At 35.2% G+C, this 23,173-nt stretch overlaps 1 protein-coding gene across 1 annotated transcript in view; it reads left to right on the top strand.

Moving 5' to 3' along the window:
* Positions 1-23,173, top strand: part of LOC118205220 (uncharacterized) — a 219,106-nt gene that overhangs the window by 154,196 nt on the left and 41,737 nt on the right. Inside the window, exons 30-31 of the mRNA XM_085827386.1 lie at positions 440-484; positions 9,001-9,045. Coding sequence (XP_085683512.1) covers positions 440-484; positions 9,001-9,045 — 90 coding nt within the window. The remainder of the gene's footprint in view (positions 1-439; positions 485-9,000; positions 9,046-23,173) is intronic.

Raw genomic sequence — 23,173 nt, 5'->3', positions numbered from 1 at the left:
AAACGAGAGTTCATCGTAAGCTAGAATACTGAAGAAATTTCTAGCGACTATTCTCTGAGATTTTGTAGTGTATGTAAGAAGTCCAAAGACATGATAATTTACCCATTTATTCCACCGAGGATAAAAACAAATATGTAGATCCTTAGGGCCGTACAGTATACCTCATTTCGGTGTTTTGTTTAAACTAGAAAGTATATATTAAACTAATCTTAAATACAATTAATCAACCGATGTTGGACGCAAATTAATTCGCGAAGTTGGCACTGATTGAAGGATACTCAACGTATACCATTGCGGACGAATTACGCACGGCTGTAAAAAGAACATTAATTTATAGTTCTTGACTTCTTCGGACTAATTCTTATTAAAAACAACCACATTAATAATAAGAAACCTAAAATATTGAAAGCTGTATCTGCTGCATATTTGTCTATTTTAGGTGGTTCAGGTGCATTGGGTGTTGGTGCGAAATCCGGAAAATCAGGTATGTAGTACTCAAAGCAAATTTTGTTCAATGGTTTTAATAAATGACAAATTTTATTACAATGTCTATGTTAAGGTCGAATAAACTTGTGACTTTTATTTATCTGTGAGAATTTCAAAATCATGTATAAAAAAAGCGGGGATATATATTTGCTCAAATTAACTTAAATGTTTGCTAGAGTGAATTATTATGCAGCATCCATTTAGTATTAATCACTTCTCGAAATTCATTTTCTTTTACTAAAGTTAACGATTGCAGTGAATTATACATTTGTGTGAAGGACGCGTCCGAAAATATCAGTCTTACATATCTTTGCGTGCATACGGTTTCATATAGATTGAGTGCACGCAGAATTGGTGATAACATGATAAAATATATTTTACCAAATATGCCCTTCATAGTTCTGAATTTTCTAGAAACGTATACGTACAGCTCTTCATAGTGTCACATAGTATAATCGGTAGGTACACATCAAACTACTAAAGATGTTTAAAACAGCTCTGTACAAAGTGCATGTCGGGAGTGAATCTAGCACGCAATTATGCTAATGCTCGGACAATTGAGAGACTCATGTTCTCTCTCTCCTTATATACCTGCCTTTCGAATAATCTCTAATGATTTCTATTTCTAGAAATCCTTTGAAAGCATGTCAGGGCCACGATATGGTTTCAGCTAATACAGGTATCAATTATGGTTATTCAGTTCCAATATGCATTACAGATAGACAGGTTACGGTCCAAAACATAGCGAAATGGGCCCTAGGTCTGGACATATTTGGCTATTTCCTGTCAAATCTGTTGACAATAATAGCCAAATATATGTCGCTAAAACAGTCGTCAGTTTGGCATTATCTCGCCAAAGTAGCGCGACAGTCATTTACCGAATGTTAAATAGACTGGCCCCTCTAGTCTTAAGTTTTCAGCAAATCATGATTTGCCTCATGTTCTCCATGTTATATTGTTATGCCTGAAAATATAGAAATTCCACATAAAATTTCACTAAAATTATCCATCTGTGTACATAATTCCTAACGATATGAATGATAGTCGCAATTTCAGTACAACAACAACGGCTTTTATCAGATAATGGTCGATCATTGTTTCATGTATTCTGCAAAATGTATAGACAATTACGTAAGCTGACGCCTAAACATACTGTTTTTAGACTGTAAATAAGATTTAAATCATATATATACTTTCAGATAAGACGTTTTGCTGATAATTACTTTTTCTTTCAAAATATATTTCACAAAACTATTTACGATAGATTTTTTTTTCTACTTTTAATGAATTTTTTCTAACCTAAACCGAATGGTTCCAAATTCATAGTACAAACTTCGAAGCGAGGTACAGAACTAAGATATAAAGAATATCTACATAGGAAAGTTAGGTAGAAATCCATCTATTAAGTCATAAACATGGGGTGTCTCACATCATTTCAACCAAGATGTAAACATCTTGCTCAAATTGTTGTTTGAACATCAGGTCAAACTTCCGAATAAAAACAGCGATACATACTTGACGACATCTGTGGAGAGAGTTGTGCACATTCACAATGATGCCAGGTACTTCCCGCACACACATGGCAGCTACTGATATTCGAGTAACGATAACCTTAGTGGAGTCAACTGGAGTTGCATAAACAACACTGTTCATATATTCCAGAAAAATAATCGAGGCTCGAAACATAAGTGGATCAGCGTGGCCAAGGGATTGGTCTGCCACGGCTGATTCAAAGCGCCCCAAAGTGATATCTAATTAATCGCAAACTTCAGTGCGAATGTCTGTTGGTGCACTATCATACTGGAAGTGTATTCGTTTACGAATGAAGATCGGAACTTTCTCGAACATTTCTAGCTGCACCTATTATAGAAACAAAGAGATAGATTTTTGCCTTTGGGTCACAGCGGCTGTAGGCATGGGCCAAATAAAAGCTCTTCGACGATAACTGACTGCAGACTCACATTGACTTTTTTTGTTGAGATACATATTGTCGCATAAGCTTTGGATTCTATGTTGCTCACGAATGAGAATTGTAGGCATCAAATACACACAGGCGAGTTAATATCGCCTGACCAAAACGTAAGCTTTGCCCAACATCTCTTGCGCTTGATTCGAGCCTATAAGTAAAAATTATATCTTCTACTCTTGTACTATTTACAGTTCGTCGTGCACTAGCTGCCTGTCTGATGACGAGCCGAAAGATGTTTCACAAAATTGACGATATGACCGATGAAATATTCTGTTCTCAGACATTCGGTTATCGCGAAACTGACCGTGTGACGTCCCTAGTGCAGCTCTGGCATTACATTTTGCACCGACATGCATGTAATCCATATTTTCCCTTTCAGCATACTTAATATCTCCCATCAAAGAAGACAGTACAATCGCGAATAGATTAATTCACTACTGCGATGCACACCAACTACCTTGTTCCTCAAAAGTAGGTATTTATCCAAATAACTAATATGCAAATCTGTTTCGTGACATACTTTCAAAAGACTTAATTTGTATTTATGAATATATAAACGGCGTTCGATCCGAGGGTTCTATGTGAATATTATTCATATCTTTGTTCTGGATCATCCTTCCAATTTTGTGCCTATTAAATTAGGAATCACCTTGAATAGTTCACGGCAATTCAGAATTTGAGTTTAATCCGAACCATTCAGTCATGAGTTTAAAATTAGAATAAAATTATACATCCATTTTATTCCTTTCAAATTCTAGGGCGAAGAGACACTGTTCTTTCTTTTTTGGGGAAACATACTTTGGCTGGAAAAATTGCAGAAGAATAGAAAATTTGTACACTAAAAGAATTGATGGAACACATAATTAACAGTTGCAGAGCAATTTATCAAAGGAAATTGTGCATAAGACGTGAAAAACTCAGATTTCCCAGATATGAAACATTATATGGTTTTGGATGGCTCTTAAATGTATAAAACAATGAAGAACAAATTTTTGAGAAGTTAAAATGTGTGCATGCAGTCTTAATAATCCTAGCAAAACATATTTTCAAATATCTACTTATGATCAGTTGCCGGACTGTTTTAAGCACGGGTCGTGATTGCCTTATGTACTGAAAACCGCTATGCCAAAATATTACCCAAGTATTTGACCAGAAAAGAAGTTTTACTATTCTCGTAAGAGAGAATACTGAAGAAATTTCTAGTTACTATTCGCTGAGTTGGTATTCCTAATAGATTGAATGCATGCAGAACTGACGGTAGCTTGATAAAATATATTTTACCAGAAATGCACTTCATAGTTCTGAATTTTCTACAAACGTGTACGTATAGCTCCTCATAGTATCACAGAGTATATATTCAGTAGTTACGCATCAAATTACTAAAGACTTTTAACACAACTCGGTACAAAGTGCATGTCAGGAGTGAATCTAACACGCAGTTTTTTAACGCTTGGAACATTGATGAACTATCTACTAATAACAATTGAGAAACTCAAGTTCTCTCTTGCCTTATATACATGCCTCCCGAGTAATCTCTAATGATTTCTGTTTCTCGAAATCCCTTGAAAGTATGTCAGGTCCGCGATACGGTTACAGCTAACGCAGGTATCAATTACGGATATTCAATTTCAATAGCCATTACAGTTAGACAGGGTTCGGACCAAAATGTTCAAATTGGGCCGCAGGTTTGGAGACGTTTGGCTATTTTCTGTCAAATGTGTTGAAAAAATAGGCAAAAATAAGTCGCTAAAACAGTTATCAGTTTAGCAATATCCAATCAAAATAGCGCGATAGCCATTCACTGGTTGTTAAACAGACTTGCTTCTGCATTCTTAAGTTTTCAGCAAAGCATGATTTCTCTCATGCTTTTAATGTTATATTGTTATGCCGGAAAATACAGAAATTCCACATATAATTTCACTAACATTGTACACCTGAGTGCACTATTCATAACGATATGAAGGATGCTCGCACATGTAACAGCACCGGCTCAATACAGGGGGCAATCACGAGCAGAGTTTAAAACGTTTCGACAAATTATCATAAGTAGATATTTGGCAATACGTTCTGTTAGGATTATTAAGATTACATGAACACATTCAACATTGTAAAATTTTTCTTGCTTTCTTTTCTGTTATTAGGAGCCATCCAGATACGTATAATGTTTACAGATTTGTGATATCTGAGTTTTTCACGTCAGATGCATAATTTCGTTTGATAGATAGCCAAATTTATTTTACCAAAGACGCACTTCATAGTTAGGAATTTTCTACAAACGTGTACCTACAGGTCTTCATGGTACCACATAGTATAATCAGAAGGTGCACATCAAACTACTAAAGATGTTTAAGACAGGTGCTGTACAAAGTGCATGTCGGGAATGTATCTAACACGCAGTTATGCCGATGCTTGGACAATTGAGAAACTCATGTTCACTCTCGCCTTACATACCTGTCTCCAAAGTACTCTCTAATAATTTCTGCTTCTAGAAATCCTTTGAAAACTCTCAGGGCCGCGATACCGTTGCAGCTAATAAAAGTATCAATTAAGGGTATTCCATTTCAATATCCATTACATTTAGACAGGATCTGAAGCAAAATGTTGCAAAATAAGCCTCAGGTTTGGAGACGGTTGCCTATTTCCTGTCAAATATGGTGACAAAAATAGGCAAAAATAAGTGGCTAAAACAGTTGTTAGCTTGGCAATATCTCGCCAAAATAGCGCCATAGCCATTCACTGAATGTTAAATAGACTGTCGCCTGCATTCTTAAATTTTCAGCAAAACATCATTTCTCTCATGATCTTCTCATTATATTATTATGACGGAAACTACAGGTATTCCACGTATAATTTCACTAACAATATACATCGGCGTACATAGTTCATAACGATATGAAGGATAGTTGCATTTTCAGTGTAACAGCACCGGCTCTTATCAGAAAAACTGTGCTCATTTTTTAATGTATTCTGGAAAATGTATAGTCATTTACGTAAGCTCACGTTACAAATACTACTTTCAGACCATGAATAAGATTTAAATCATCTCTATATTTTTAAATCGGACGTTTTGTTGTTAATAATTTTTTATTTCAAAATATATTTCACAAAACAATATTTGCGATAGGTATTCTTTTCTACTTTTAATGAATTTTCTCTAACCTATAACAAATGGTTCCAAATTCATCGTACAGATGTAAGGTATGAACAGCCGCTAAAACAGTCGTCACTTTGACAGTATCTCGCCAAAATAGCGCGATAGCAATATACTGAATGTTAAATAGACTGGCCCCTCTAGTGTAAATTTTCTGCAAAAGATTTTCTTTCATGCCCTCATGCTGTTCACGTTATATAATTATGCCGGAAAATATAGAAATTCCACATATAATTTATCAGATAATTATGTTAATTAAACAAGATGTTTACAAGAAGATTTCAAACTTCCGAATACCAATAGCGATACATGCATGACATCGGTGAAGAGTTAATGCCACTCCCAATGACTCCAATGATGCCTCAATGATGCCAGGTGTTTTACGCACACGCGCAGCAGCTACTGATATTCGAATAACGATAACCTGAGTCAACTGGAGTTGCATAGATATGACTGTTCATATATTCCCCCAAAAATAATTGAGGTTCGAAAAATAAGTGGATCAGCCTGGCCAAGGGACTGGTCTGCCACGGCTGATTCATATCGCTCCACAAATGACGTCCACTTAATCGCAAACTTCAGTGCGAAAGTCTGTTGGTGCACTGCCATACTGGTATAACATTCGTTTACGAATGAAGATCGGAACATGTAGGAACATTTCTAGTAAGACCTATTCTAGAGACCAAAATCTAAGCTTTGTTCAACATCTCTTGCACTTGATCTCAGTCTATAAGTCAAAATTCTACCTCCAATTCTTTCATTATGTACAGTTAGTCGTTGACAAGTTTCCTATCTGATGACGAGCAGAAAGAAATTTATCAAAGTTGATGACGTGACCGACGAAACACTCTGTGCTGAGGCATTCGTTTATCCATAAACTGCGCGTGTGACATTCGTAGTTCTTTTGTGGCATTACCGTTTTTACGGCTATAGATGTAATCCATATCTTCTCTTTCGGCATACGTAAAGTCTCCCCTCATCGAGGACAGTGCAGCCGCGAATAGATTGTTTCCCTACTGCTATTCAGGCGGAGGTGAAGGCAGTTAGTATGGAGGAACATTGCATTTTTAACAATAAAATAAAACGGGCGAAAGTTTTCACAGACAGTATGTGAACACTTCTAACACTAGAAAATCACAACCACACCTTGGCCCTGATCATCAAATTAGAACGACATTTACAGCGCAACCCGCAGAAACATCCCTCCTTCACATGGATCAAATCACATGCAGAAAATGAGGAGAATGAAGCAGCTGATAGCTTTTCCACGCAAGCAGCCACTGATGAAGAAGCTGAAAAAAATTACAATCCCATCTCTTCCTTCCTACCTCAAAGGACTATTACTGGGTCAAGGCGAAAACCTTTGGCAGGAAGACTGGACGCACTCAATGTCAGCACCGAACGCAACATTACGTCTTATTTTACGGGACAAATCCCATTACCGACCTACTTCAATAGACATGGAATAACATTCATGGGCATATGCGTCTGCGGAGCGAAAGGGTTCCCAGACAACTATGTTTTTGAATGCCATTTGACAGTAGGACATCCCCTCCCTCTTCCCATCAGCAATATAGAAGCTTAACACCGTTTCCTTAAAAGCACAATCCGGCAGTAAATACATTCTGAAAAATTGCCAACAAGTTCAAGGGAATGGGCAAAGATTTTTGCTCTCTTCATTAACCAAAATTCGCAAGGCATGATACACTAACTAAGTCAGCTCGTAGTTCCACATCCGGAAACACATAAGTCAACTCCTAAAACTTACATAAGTCCCTATCATAGACACTTATCAAATAATGTACACTCAATGTACAGTTTCCAGCATGTATTTAACGTTTCCTCTTCTGTATATGCATAATACTTCATATTTTTATCTACGAGCCTGTACTTTAATCCTATTATTTTGTAACTGTATTTTTTAACTCAATTTTGATTTTGTATTTTTCTTTGAATTTGATTATGAATGTGCAAATTTACCATAGCAAATTACAACAACAAGTGTCAAAACAGTAAAACAAATGCAATCTGCCCTTGTATGGCCATGTAAATGCTCTTATTAACATCTAAAATGCTCCCGAGGCGGCCTCGTAGAGTTTTTTCTGGTTAGTGGAGGGCGCGGTACACATGTCTGTTTACTTCTGTTAGATATCAGGCGTCCTCGCCCTCCGTTACCAACCACCAACCTACTGCGATGCACACCTACTACCTTCTTTCTCAACAGTACATATTTATGCAAATTACTTATATGCAAATCAGTTTCGTGACATACTTTCAAGAAGATTTAAGTTATATTTATGAATAAATAAACGGCGTGCGATCCGAGGGTTCTATTTGAATATTATTCATATCAATGTTCTGGATCATCCCTCCAATTTTCTACCTAATAAATTTGGAATCACCCTGTAAAGTTCACAGCAATTCAGAATTTAATTAATCCGAAATATGCACTCATGGGTTTTAAATTAATATAAAACTAGACATTCATTAAATTCCTTTCAAATTTCAGGCCGAATAGACAGAGCTCTCTCTTTTTTAGAGAAACATGCATAGAAGGAAAAATTGCAGAAGACTTTTGTACACTAAAACGAAATGAAAATTGCAGATGTGTAGACTGTTTGTACACTAAAAAATGGATATAACATATAATTCACAGTACCAGCGCTGTCTATTAAAAGAAATTATACATCTGACGTGAAAAACTCAGATATCACAAATCTGAAAATATTATATAGGTTTGGATGGCTATTAATAATATAAAACAAAGAAGGAGAAGTTTTTGAGAACATGAAATATGCTCATGCAATTTTAATAAGAGTTGCAAAATTTATTTGGAAGTATCAATTTATGATAAGGTGGCGAAACGTTTTAAACACTGGTCGTGATTGGCCTCTGTACTGAAAATCGCAATGCCAAGTTTTTCACAAATTTCCCAAGTATTTCACCATAAAAGAGGTTGTGATACTCTACCTAAACTAGAATCCTTCGTATACGAAAATACTGATGAAATTTCTTGCTACTATTCGCTGAGTTGTTCTAGTGTATATAAAAAGTCCAAAGAAATGTTAATTTACCCATTATTCCAACCGAAGATGAGTAAATATGTTATTCCTCTGGGGCGTACAATAAACCACATTTAGTCTTTAAACTACAAAGCATAAAATAAATTAAGAGTAAATACAATTAATCGACCGATGTTGGACACAACTTCCAGAGTTGGCACTTTTTGAACGATAACCGGCGTGTAGCATTATACACGAATTACGCACGGCTGTAAACTGAACATTAATTTATAGTTCTTTAATTCTTCGGATTGATTTTTATTAAAAAGAACCATTTTAATCACAAGAAACCTAAAATATTAAAATCTATAATAAATATTTGTTCATTTTAGGTAGTTCAGGTGCATTGGGAGTTGGTGCGAAATCAGGAGGTTTAGGTATGTAGTACTTAAATCAAATTTTGTTCAATGGTTTTTTTATTAAAATGTCAACAATTTATTATAATGTGTATGTTAAGGACGAATGAACTTGTCAATCTTTATTTTCCTGTAAAAATTTCGAAATCATGTATAAAATATGCTGGGATATATATTCGCTCAAATTATGTCAAGTGTTTTCTGTTGTGAACTATTATGCGGGACCCATTTAGTATCAATCGCATTAGTAATAGTTTTCCGAAATTCGACTTTGATACTAAAGTTAACAATTGCAGTGTATTATACGTTTGTGTGAAAGACGCGTTAGAAAACTTTAGTGTTACATATCGTTGCGTGCAAATTTTCTACAAACGTCTAGTTACAACTTTTCACATTATCACAGAGTATAATCAGTAGGTACATATCAAACTACTAAGGACGTTAAACACAGCGCATTACAAAGCGAATGTCGGGAGCGAATCTAACACGCAGTTATCTCAATGCTTGGAACTGTGATGAAATAACTACTATTGAGAACCTCATGTTCTTCTCTCGCCTTTTATACTTTTCTATCTGCCGCCGAGTAACGTCTAATACTTTCTACTTCTGGAAATGCCATGGAACCATGCCAGGACCGCGATACGGTTACAGCTAATAGAGGTATCAATTACGGACATTTAATTTCAATATCCATTACAGTTATACAGCTCCGGACCAAAATTTGCAAACTAGGTCACATGCTGTTAGACGTTTGGCCATTTCCTGTCAAATGTGCTGACATACGGAGAAGGACGTGGGCACTACTCCTCTACCAATACGTTTAATCGGTATAGCGCCACGTGCACCTTTATCTAGATAACCATACGTAGTCATCATGCTAATACACTATTACATAAACATACATACAAATTTGGTACTTAAAATACAATGGCGGTAAAGTAATTAGTGTTAGACTCTAGTGTCTAACACTAATTAACATACATTGCCATGTTACAAGGTGTATGGAAAAGCATGGATATGGTAGCATATATACATAACGGGTATATACATATATACATTACGATCATAGTGTACTCACCATGAGTACACTATGATCCTTTGAAGCATTATCATTAGATACACAAGACGTGTACATACTGAAATATTAGGTGCGCAATATTATGCTGGAATAAGTAATTAGTACAGTGAATTAAATGTTAGACCTTAGCTTAGTACTGTGGGGTGCAGTGTCTTGCTACTGGATTATTTGAGCCGTTTCCTAAGTACATTAACCTTTGTACAAAGATATTAAAACACATGTATCAGGTACACAGTAATCAGCGGGTACCCAAGCGTTAGGTGAGTGCTACTTTAACATACATTAACAATAGGTACTTAATACAATTCTGAACAGATAATTGGTGCAATTAATTTTAGAGTGGGACCCTAGTTTGATTTTTGCGATACGGCGCCGTGTTACAGGATAAAATGTGCAGATTCTTGGTTAATTACATCATATATACAGAACATAAATTCATATACATATATACAGACATTCTGGGTGGACACATTAGGTGCATGATTATCCAGGGCGTAATAGATGTATATTAACTATACAGTGCCAAGATATGTGATAATACTAGTAGATATTTGGATACAATTACATATAAACAACGACATACAGACACAATTACATATAGACAAAAGCGTATATACGCTTATATTTGGTACATAATATTCATTGGTGACATAAACATTTGGTATTTACTTCATATACTTACATAAACTCTAGACCGATAAAATAATATTATAACTAGTAATAGGTGCTTATTAATTTCATAATAGGACACTAGACTTATATTTTGCCTTACTGTGTCACGTTACGTAGAAATATATGCGGGTGCATGGGTACAGTTTTATAATTTGTTACATATAATTAATATGTAACAAATTACACACAGAAATAAAATGCAGTGAAAGTTTGAAGTAATTTTTATTTTGTTTCTTCCATATTAAAATGAGATACAAAACCACAAAAGTTACTCGATCTCGCTCTATTTTTTCGATCACCTTAAGTTCCAGACACAATTTGATGTAACAGTTTAATGGATTTTGTAGGCCCAGTTCTTAACGAATTAGAAATTCTAGGTATCGTAAAGTACCATCTTGTTTCAAAATACAGTAGAACACTATTCTTAGAAGTAACAATGTGAAAATAATCGAAAAAACACTGACTTCTTTCTTTTGTCATATTTGTCATAATTCTTCCTAGGCTCGTAATTTGGCCTGAGCGCCCATATCCGTAGGATCGGTACTCACTGTCTAAGAATATGATGTTTGTAAACTTACTTCCGATGTGGCTGTCTGGGGGCTTGAAATGACTACTCCGACTTATGAATAACTCCCCAAGTAGCACAGCAACATCTTAACGACGTTGCAAACTCGTTGCGGATGTCGTTGCAAAAACGTTGCAATATGTCGTCTTTAAGACGCCCAGATGTCCGCCAACATGCACTATTTTGCAACCGTTGCAAAGATGTCTTTATTACGTCTTTGCAGATAAGGTTTTTGTCGCATAGATGTCGCTATTGCGTCTTTCGCAGGTGATATTTTGGTTGTGAAAGCATCGTTTCACGACGTCTTAAAGACGTCTAAATGTTCGCCAAATTCCACCTTTTTGCAACAGTTATGAAAATACCGTTATTATGTCCTTGTGTTGCATATTGATTTATGCAGAAAAATAAGCTTAATATTTAATATAATTTTCTTCTGTTTTAAAATTTTTTATTCCTTGTATTTATCTAAGGTTTAAATATTTTATCATTTCCTGAAAACCAGAAGATTATACAGTTTTTTCTCTTTAGACTAAATATGCATAATTAATAATAGACTTCATTATTTTCAGTACTTTAAATATAGATTTTAAATTCCTCTTTAGACTAAATATACATAACTAATAATAGCCTTAATTATTTTCAGTACTTTAAACTATATTTTTAAATAACTCAAATTCTAAGTTACGATTATTTAAGATTTGATCATTTTTTTTTCCTTAAGTGAGAGTAATTATGAAAGTGGTTATTATAAATATATAACATTAATTGTAGGTTTTAAGTAAATAAAACTCAATTAAACATAAATAAAAGTAAAGATACATATGGTGGGTAAAAAAAGAGCGTTTCTGATAACATCATTATCACATTTATTTCTGTTAAATCTCAGAGGCATTGAAAACTGCCCCTTTCATGATAAATTAGGAAGTGGTTTTTAAGGTAACATAATCACTATTTTGCCTGAAGTCAAGTATAAATTTATTCGCGTTTCACAGTAATAAATATAACCATTAACTTCTATATCTCCAAGATATGCAAATGAAAGACAGTATAAAGTAGTTAATAAATGTGATAAAAATATTTCATACAAAAATATACCTAAATCTAATAATCTCCCATATTCATATCTAAAATGAAATAATAACCTTACAAACAACATACATGACAGCACTATTTAAAAAAAAATCATGAACTAGTTGTGTTTGAAAGTATAAATAACAGTAGGAAGGTAACAATTAATTGGAAATAAAATTTCCAATTAATAAAAAAATTGTGTTTTTTAAATAATAAGCAATTAAAAGTGCAATAATTATGGATTGCAGTACTTACTAGTAATGCTGATGTTTCTTAACACTATTTCTTTCGATCATATGTAAATGTATTTACCTATGTTTAGTTTCTACATTTTAGAATAGTGCTAGATTACAATGATCATTTCAGGCACTCTTTATAGTCAATAACTTTCCTTTGACACTGTACAGAAATAATTGAAATAATATACGTAGGTAAGTTGAAAAATATGTTTCTCTTATCGACTGTTGTCAGAGTAGTGTATGAAAGTCAAAAAATAGAATGAGACATTAAAGATATGACATACCTTTATTTTTCCACATAGGTACCAAGCACATTGAGACATTTGTCGTATCGCTTGATAAGCTTCAAAAGGCCCTCCAGGAAAAAATCAGGGCTTTGCATATGGAAGAAGAGTTGAACGGCTTGTTTCTGGCGTGAAATGGTGGACCCACGTTTCATCCCCCGTCACAATCCGAAACAGAAAGTCATTGCCATCTTCATGGTAACGCACGAGATGTTCCAGGCTGACCCCTATGCGTTGTTCCTTGTGTGTCGAAGGAGGTGGTCGAAGGAGGAAGTGAGAGCGGTTATCCGCTATGAATGGGCACGTGGAGTATCAGGAACAGAAATTCATAACCGCCTCGTGTAAGTCTATGGGCCAGGTGTGATGTCGAAGCAAATGGTGCGGAGATGGTGTCGCACATTCAGTGATGGACGTCAGCAAGTGGAGGACATACCGAGAGCTGGACGGACGCCCACGGCCACTACAGATGCAAATTTGAGGAAGGTGGATGACATGATTAGAGCGAACCGGCGTATCACCATCGATGAAGTAGCGGACGAACTTGAAATCTCACATGAGCGAGCTCAAAACATCATCCACGACATTCTTCGATACAGAAAAGTGTCAGCACGATGAGTGCCCCGACAATTGACCTCGACGCACAAGGAACAACGCATGGGGGTCAGCCTGGAACACCTCGTGCGTTACCATGAAGATGGCAAACCGTTTCGGATTGTAACGGGGGAAAAAACGTGGGTCCACCATTTCACGCCAGAAACAAGCCGTTCAACGCTTCTTCCATATGCAAAGCCCTGATTTTTTCCTGGAGGGCTTTTTGAAGCTTATCAAGCGATATGACAATTGTCTCAATGTACTTGGTACATATGTGGAAAAATAAAGGTATGTCATATCTTTAATGTCTCATTCTATTTTTTGACTTTCATACACAACTCTGACCACAGTCGACAGGGGAAACCTATTTTTCATTTTACCCTCAGTATACGATCGTAAGCCCTTCGTTAAATAGCACAAGATGAAATATTTTGTTTCTATTTATTATGAATATCTTTATGATCCCAAGCACATAAAATGTAAGCGAAGAATATACTTAAATTATGAATATACTATACTTAAATGACTTATTTAATATACTTATTTAAGTATAATGAATATACTTAAATTTAATAAAGAGCAAAACCTAATTTCCAACATTCATTTATTGAGATAATCTAATAGACATACATAACGGCAAAATAAAATAAATAAATAAATAAAAAACGAATTACACAGTGTTTGGAAAAATAGATATCAAAAGACAAGTAATAAAACTGAAATTTTCAATCAATTAAAAAATATTTAAAGTTTTTAATGCTATTTTTTCGCAAAGTCTGAGCACCAATCTGTATCATGAAGACAATAATCAATTAATATGAATGATATACACCATAGCACTTAGGACGTTATAAGAGAATTCGTGTATCCAAATATTGGACAGCTGAAGCCACTGAAGACTGGAAAACCACAATATAATTTTAATCACCGGAAAGTCAAAACACCAGAACAGAACACTATTTAACTGCATAGACGATGTTGCAAGCAGATATTCACAAACAAAATAAGCAGAAATTCAATATTTTTACGATGATTTCTCCTCAATTCAAAATAAACTGCCATCATTGTATTTTTGTACGTCCTTTTCTTTCTGTATTAAAGCTCTCAGATATTTAATTCCGACGGTTAATTGCAAAACCGTTAAGAAAACAGTCCTGAAAATAAGATGGAGTCTGAAATTTATTGCGCAGATAACTAACGTGTTTGAATTTGGCAGCTAGCCAAAGCGCGGAAGCCTCGAGCTCAGATGTTCATTGGACAGCCGTTAAATATGCATGGATGTCCGTTCGACTGTTACGTCATGCACCGCTTGGGCAGACTTGTCATTGAGCCGGCAATATCGCACATATTAGCGATAGCCCGGGAATACATGTATTGATTGATTGATTGCATGGATATGGTCTTTTAACATTGGACGTTTTCTCGGAATTCTTAAAATGACGCAATTTTAATCTGTGAATATATCTTCACGCAATCATATCTTCGCGAAAACTTTAATTTTTGCACTGTATGCGGTGAAATGTTTCATATTATGTCACCATATTAATTAAAATAAATTCGTCCTTACTTCAACAATAATAAATAAAGTCATATTTCAACAGTAAAATAATTGCTAACATGTGATTTGCATTAATTTCGGAAATATGATTTTTTAAAATATATAAAAGCATAACTTAATAATTTACTTTATAGATTATTTTAATTTTTAAATATTTTGCTATAATATTTATTTATTTAAAAAATTTTAAGTATTAATTATTTTAACAAAATATTAACAATAATTAGCACGTACTTTTAGTACTAATTAAATTTAGTAATTCAAGTATTTATATTAAATATATATTTCATTAGATGTATCTACCTTAGTTAAATATATTTATATGAAATAAAGTAATGAAACATTGCAAAATAAATCTTATGCGGACTTCAGATTCTTGAAAGAGCAAATTTAGTCTCTTTTAATTCTAAAAGTAACGCTGATGAACTATGAAAAAGATGCTGAAACGACCACGCCTAAAAGCGGTCATATCATGACGTTTCAGCGACGTCGGCAAATATTTTGCGTCTTCGCAACGTTGTAAAGACGTAAAAGTTACCACGACCACTTTGCAACCTCTCGGACCAGTTTGCAACGTCGTTACGACGTTGCCGGGCTACTTGGGTCGAAACTTTAATGAAACATGAATAGTTGCTACAAGCTACAAAATTATTACATGTGTAGAAGGAAACAGATGATATTATTTACAGATGAAGAGAATCAACCGTCTTTTACATGTAAACATCTTTCAGTATCATCATCGTCTTAATGGCGGAATCGTATAACTTCTATGATCGGAAAAGTAAAAGATTTATTTTCACAGCTTGTCGCCTCATCCGATTATAATAGACGATACCATTCTACAGTACTTTGGATGAATCTTGTCGTCGGGCCAATATGCTTTGTTGGAGAAGAATAGATCGACGCTAAGAAAACAGAGATAGAATGTACTTCTAGGAGCACTGCTACATGAACTTGAGCGAGTGAGATAGATGTTGGAGACCAGTCCGGATTTATTTATTTATTTGTTTACCATCAGATGAGCAGCTGCACAGCCTTTAAGAAATTCAGCTTTTACGCTCAACTGATGGAATCATCTATCAACTGTGTTGTTATATAAAATATAATAAAATTTTAGAATTTTTATAATTACATAATAAAAATTAAATATCAATAAATAAATAAATAAATAATATACATAAATAGATACAATAAATAAAGATAAAAATTTAGAATTAGATAAAAGCCAAAATACAAAGTTGTTATATATGAAGTCAATGTAGTATTAGAATTTTGAGAATTATATAACAAAATTTTTTAAAAATTAAAGTTTCTTTAAGATAATCGATGTTTTCGGAGATATAATTTATTAGATTTTGAAGATGATTTCTTAGCATATTACTTTTCAATACCTGTTGAAACCATAACTGAGCAGAAGTTAAACTGTATGCTTGAAGGTGATAATCTTAGTCCTAGTTTTTTAGTTTTAGTTAGTTTAAGCAGTCCGGATTATAGCTTATTATTATATATAAGCTATAATCTGGACTTAATAGCTTATATTATGGTGGATGGTTTTGACGGATGATTAGAACTTTGAAATAATGTCCATTGGAGTTCAAAACCTGCTGCCGCGCTATCGCGGGTATATGGCTCTAAACCTATGATAAAGTCTATTTTATCATCAATTGCGAATTGAACTGTCTGAGCGACCGCAGCCCATGCATTTGTGTGTAACAAGTTAAAAAAATGAAAGGAAATGTATTAATAAGAGAATTCGCCTTAGTAATTCAACTAAGTGTGATAAAATGCACAAAAAAAAATTCTTCAATTAGCTCCTTAAATGATGTTTATTTTAATTTTTTAAAAATTAAATTTATACATACATATTACCTAAATAAATATGTAAGTAAATGAAACATAAATACGTAAGGAAATACTTTACAAATTTTGAAAATGAACAACATAAAGTATGCGAATAGTAGGGGTTGAGAATGTAAGTTTGTAAAGAAATTAGAATAAGAGTATAGTTTTCCATTATGGAGAATGAAGAGCTGTAATTGAATAAAAATTGATGAGAAATAGTATTTGAATGAATTAGGACGACTTGAATGAAACGTTCTTGGAAATTCTTGATAGAGAGTCATTCTTGAGTAAAAGTCTTGACTAATAATCTTGAGTTCAGACTTTACTAATATATTTAAGATTAATATATTAAGGAGATGGAGTTAGATCTTGAAGATGTACTTAAATAAAGATGGTCTTGAGTGAAAGCATTAAAATGAGGTAGCAGAAAGGATGGCTTATTAAGTAAGGTAAATGAACATAGAATAGTATGATTTCAAGTTTCTTTAAGATAATCGATGTTTTCGGAGATATAATTTATTAGATTTTGAAGATGATTTCTTAGCATATTACTTTTCAATACCTGTTGAAACCATAACTGAGCAGAAGTTAAACTGTATGCTTGAAGGTGATAATCTTAGTCCTAGTTTTTTAGTTTTAGTTAGTTTAAGCAGTCCGGATTATAGCTTATTATTATATATAAGCTATAATCTGGACTTAATAGCTTATATTATGGTGGATGGTTTTGACGGATGATTAGAACTTTGAAATAATGTCCATTGGAGTTCAAAACCTGCTGCCGCGCTATCGCGGGTATATGGCTCTAAACCTATGATAAAGTCTATTTTATCATCAATTGCGAATTGAACTGTCTGAGCGACCGCAGCCCATGCATTTGTGTGTAACAAGTTAAAAAAATGAAAGGAAATGTATTAATAAGAGAATTCGCCTTAGTAATTCAACTAAGTGTGATAAAATGCACAAAAAAAAATTCTTCAATTAGCTCCTTAAAATGATGTTTATTTTAATTCGATGTAACTAGATATACTAATGTAAATATATTGTTTGTATGAAGTACAATATACAATGAAAGTTTGTATGTATGTTCGAAGTAATTATGTTATTTCAATCTGCCATAATCCAACTTTTGTTAATAGGTTAATTTCTTTGCAATAATTGTATACTTTGTCTTTGTAATTGTATATTCAATACGTAAGTCTAATATTAATGTAAAATTACTATGTAAATGTCTTGGTAGGCAGGCATCCGATGCGGGCCAACTAAAAGCCCAGCGGGGTACAGTAGTGCGGCGGAGCAACACCTGTAAAAGTCACTGAAGAAGTTCTGGTGCTCCGTCCACTTTTCCCTGTCCCTGTCCTTGATTCACTGCATATTGATTTGTAGAAATCTGATGGGTTCTTCGTTTGACTTAAACACTGTGTTTATCTGAACGTTTTGTGTCTGTTGACTTTTGAAATTAGGTGATGTGTTGTTGTTATTAATATTGGGTGATGCTCGCTGGTATCCTGCGCATTCAGCTGCGTAAACTGGGTGCCTACAACGCTGTTGGAGCGAGACGGCTCCTGACCTAATGCAACCTCGAAGGTGCCAAAGAGGATTAATACCGCCCCGCGCATGGATCAATCCCCATGTAACGACCCCACACACAGAGCAAGGACGAACAAGACAGTACCAGCACTGTCCCTGCCGAGCCTTACCCTGTCCCGAGACCCCTCAGGCCTTCTGTGAAGAGTGATTATATATCGCCGTGGTTGAGTCTGCCTAGGTACAGGTCCTAACCAGTACTTCCCTGGCATTCGCCTGAGTCAGCACTCGGGGAGCTGGGTGCCTACAGTCGTGCATGGTTCCATGTCTATTGTTTGCTTCACAGCAGTTAATACATTCTGGTAGTTCTGCTTTGCAGTTTTTTACATTGTGCGGTCCGGCGCAGTAGGCACAGAAGTTCGTTTTGCATTTATTCTGGGTATGTCCGAGCTGCTGGCACTTGTAGCAGCGACGGATGCCCAGGTACTCTGATTGCGTGTACGTGCCAGCATATGAAAATTCGTCTTGCCGTAAGGACTGCCGGAAGGATGGACGGTTCGCACTCCAGGACCCATTTGACTCGCTTTGGTTTCCGTTCTTGGAGTCTGAAGAGCGCTTTGAGGCTTTAGATGGGATTTCTGCTGTTGCAGTGATTTCCCCGATGAATTCCTCGGGCATGATGTTGTCCAAGACGTTATTAACAGTGCAGCGTGGCTTTCTTCTTTGCCGTCTTTGCATATCAATCTCCAGGTTGGCATTTTGTAATTTATCTTCTATTTGATCTATGTCCTTAGTTGATTTGCAAAAGACCTTTAATTCTCCTTTCGATGTTGAGGAGATATGCTCCACCGCAATTTGTAGACGGCTAATCGGGGCTTTTCCTTGGAGTTCGTTCCTGAGTTGTGCTTCTGTCTTCTTACCAGTAGGCTTTATTATTAAACTACGCCTCTATGTTAGTTTTACTACTTCTTCAAAAGAGCGTGGGGGTGGCTCCTATATAACTGCTAATGTTGCTGCGTCAGAAACTGATGCACTCAGTGCAGGAAGATCACTCGAGGTTGTAGAGTGTTGTGCGCGTACTGCTTTGCAACAGTCGAAGGTGGATGTTTTGACCCCAGTTTCAATTGTCTCGGGCTTCAGTGGGAATTCCGGGCCTTCTAGAGTTAGCTCTTGTAGAATTTCTAACGATTTTTGTATGCGTACCCTTACGTCGTTTGGCAAGAGGTACTGGTTCCTTCTGGATGTCGCGGAGGCCTATTTGATGTCTTCTGCTAGTGCTACGATTTTCTCTGCGTGTGTCCGATCTGAAGAAAGTAAGGCAAAATGGTCTAGTATGCCATTGACAGGCGTATGGTCTTCTTCATTCGGTACAGTAGATCGTTGCTTGGCAAGGGACACTATTCAATATTGCAATACTATTCAAAATTGTTGTCATACAACACTGATTCTTAACACACTCATTCACGAATATGATAGAGAGGTATGCAATTATGTTTGAAAATGCAGTTAATTGCACAATTCAGTAATACAGGGAATATTATTAGGATAACAGTACTGAAAGCAAAAGTTCAATAGTTCAAAGTCCGGTACAGGTATTACTGTATTAAATTACTGTATTAAAGTTCAGTCAGTGTCAGAGATAGGAGTAACTCAGTTCAGTGAGAAATATGTTACACTGTGGACTATTAAAAACCTAGTGTAAAAGCTGTCCCAGTAAGTAAAGATTTTGTTGCTTTGATGCATTTCTAATGTGTGTGACGTACACTATATAAAAATAACACAATCAATATAGCAATACAGTGACAAATTGACATTAAAATTAGGGTATGATGTAAGTAATTAAATTACATCATTACATATATGCATAAGTAATGATGCCTGTAGAAGTTAACACAGAGCAGGCAAATGCGTGATTGACGCAAAAATTAATTGATGCTAATTAACGAGGTATAACGCTAATTAAATGAACTTGATCCCAGTGGAGATATATTTAGACAGTAAAATAACCTATAAAATTATAAGCAAGTAGTAACTATTGTTGTAATTATCTCTGAGTCTAAAGTTCCTTGGAAAACCTTCTATTGGTTATTAATTAGCGTTATTAGGTAATTAAAAATGAAAATAAAGAACTATTGAAGAAGTTCTATGAACTCCTACCTAGGGTGCTATAACTTCATCTGTGCAAAACTTCATGGTAATCCAATGGGCAGAATAGCTGAAGGATAACACACTAATCACAGAGCTGCACTAATTACACTATACGGAGAAACACTGGTGTGATATCATCCCTTTCTTCATCCATCGCCTCATAGAGAAATAACTCCACCTTCTTGTATTTTTAAACATTTATTTTACAAACACAAACTAATACTAAACTACACTACTAATATCTGAAATATATAAAGTAATAAAAGTGAATTTCGGTTTCATTAATGGCTCCCACGAGCCTTCCATATGACCTCTTTGTCGGTCTCCCTCTTGGAAACTAAACTTTTGGCGCCTCTCCAGACTGAGAGTTAGCGCCCTCTATATATCTTGTTGGTTGGCGTCACCCATACATCACACCCCCCATCCAAGATTGAAATAGGGTGAAAGCCTATTAAAATATGACAAATCATGGTGACGTCAAACGAAAGAGTTACTTACCTACTAAAGTCTACAAATCAATCGATACTGAAGTTGAAAGATATATAACACAATACTTATACAGGTTAGTTCTACACCTACTACAAGACTTCTTCTAAAACTGTAATATATAAATGATTAAAATTTAGTTTTCAAACAATTCTAATGCAATAGAATACTTAAAGCGTCTATGATATACTTAAAAGTCTCTGGGAGAGTAGCTGAAAAAGAAACACACACATAAAAAAATAATAATATTAAGAGTTCATAAATGTCTATGAAAAGTTCTTTCTTTCACACAAGTCACTCAATAGTCTCTAGTCTGGACAACGCATCAGCATTGCTTAACTTAGCACCTGGGCAATGTGAAATTGTAGTATCATACTTTTGTAATGCTAAAGCCCATCTCTGTAACTTAGAAGATTGTGGTGCGTTCTTTGTGATGAAAGTTAACGGATTGTGATCAGTTATCAGTTCCACAGGTGATCCAAAAATCCAAGTTTCAAACTTTTTCAAGCTCCAAATAACAGCATAAGCTTCCCTCTCGATAGTTGGCCATGCTTGTTGTGTTTTGGTAAGTTTCTGGCTGGCGTAACTAATCGGGTAGAACTTTCCGATTTTCCTTTGAGATAAGCAGGCTCCAACACCTGTTGAAGATGCATCACATTGAATTATAAAAGGTAACCCTGGTACAGAGGTATAAAGACTAGGTGCTTCCATTAGGCATTTCTTTAATTTAATGAATGCTTTGTCGCATTTTTCTGTCCAGCACAGCTCTTCAGGACTTCTTCTTCTTTTGGTGAGCTCGGTTAATGGATACGCTGTTTCGGCGTAATGTGGAATGTAGTCTCTGTAATAATTACATAGGCCTAGAATGCTTTTCAATTGTTTTTTTGATTGAGGTCTAGCTAATTTCTGGATAGCCTCCACTTTCTCTGGATTTCTCTGGATGACTGCCGGAACCGATGATATGTCCTAGATACTTAATATGAGTTTTAGCGAAGGAACATTTCTTGAGATTTACGGAAAACTGTAGTTCTAACAGTTTTGAAAAAATGGTGTCAAGATGTACTAAATGTTCATTCCAATTATTTGAATAAACAGCTATGTCATCGACGTAGGCTCGAGCAAAATCTTTGTATTTAGCAAGGGCCTGGTTCATGACTCTCTGAAATGTTGCAGCGGCGTTGCGTAGCCCGAAAGGCATGACTTTAAATTGATACTGAGCTCGATGTGTCTTGAAACATGCTAATTCTTGACTCTCTCTTTCTAATGGTATGGCCCAATAGCCTTTGAATAAATCAATGCTGGATATCACATTGGCTTTTCCAATGTAGAATAAGAGCTCTTTAGGATTTTCCCTAGGGAAGTCATCTGGTTTCGTTACTGCATTAAGGGATCTAAAGTCAACGCAAAGGCGAATATTACCGTCTTTCTTCATAACGCATACAATAGGGTACGAAATTTCAGCGTTGGTTTCTTCAATCAATCCCATTGATAACATTTCTTCGATTTGTTTATCTACTTGAGGCTTCAATGCTTCTGGAATTCGATAAACATATGGCTTCTTCCTTTCATTGTCACTTAATCTTATTTTATGTTCTCCTACTTTGGCAATTTGTACCTTATTTATAAATAAGTTTTCATATTTTCTTAACAAGTTCATCATTTCATTCCTTTTATCATCATCTAAATGGCTTAAATTTACTTCGCTAAGATGAAAATGATTGGACTTGTCACTCACACTGTGTGTGGGATGGACTTCTCCTAGTTCTTCTTCGTTCTCAAATATTACACCTACTGCCTGTACTTTTGGATTAAATAACAAGTTCATCATTTCATTCCTTTTATCATCATCTAAATGGCTTAAATTTACTTCGCTAAGATGAAAATGATTGGACTTGTCACTCACACTGTGTGTGGGATGGACTTCTCCTAGTTCTTCTTCGTTCTCAAATATTACACCTACTGCCTGTACTTTTGGATTAAATTTTCGAATTTTATTTACATGTACTCTTCTTATAGTACCATCTGTCAGTCTGACTCTGTAAGAATCTGGATTACAACGAGATAATATTTCTGCAGGTCCTATCCATCTGG

This window comes from Stegodyphus dumicola, chromosome 12 (genome assembly GCF_044657685.1).
Source record: "Stegodyphus dumicola isolate Sdum_Otavi_A_Nest chromosome 12, ASM4465768v1".
Lineage (NCBI taxonomy): Eukaryota > Metazoa > Arthropoda > Arachnida > Araneae > Eresidae > Stegodyphus > Stegodyphus dumicola.
The sequence above is the reverse complement of the archived record's forward strand: the minus strand, read 5'-3'. Positions and strand labels throughout refer to the sequence as shown.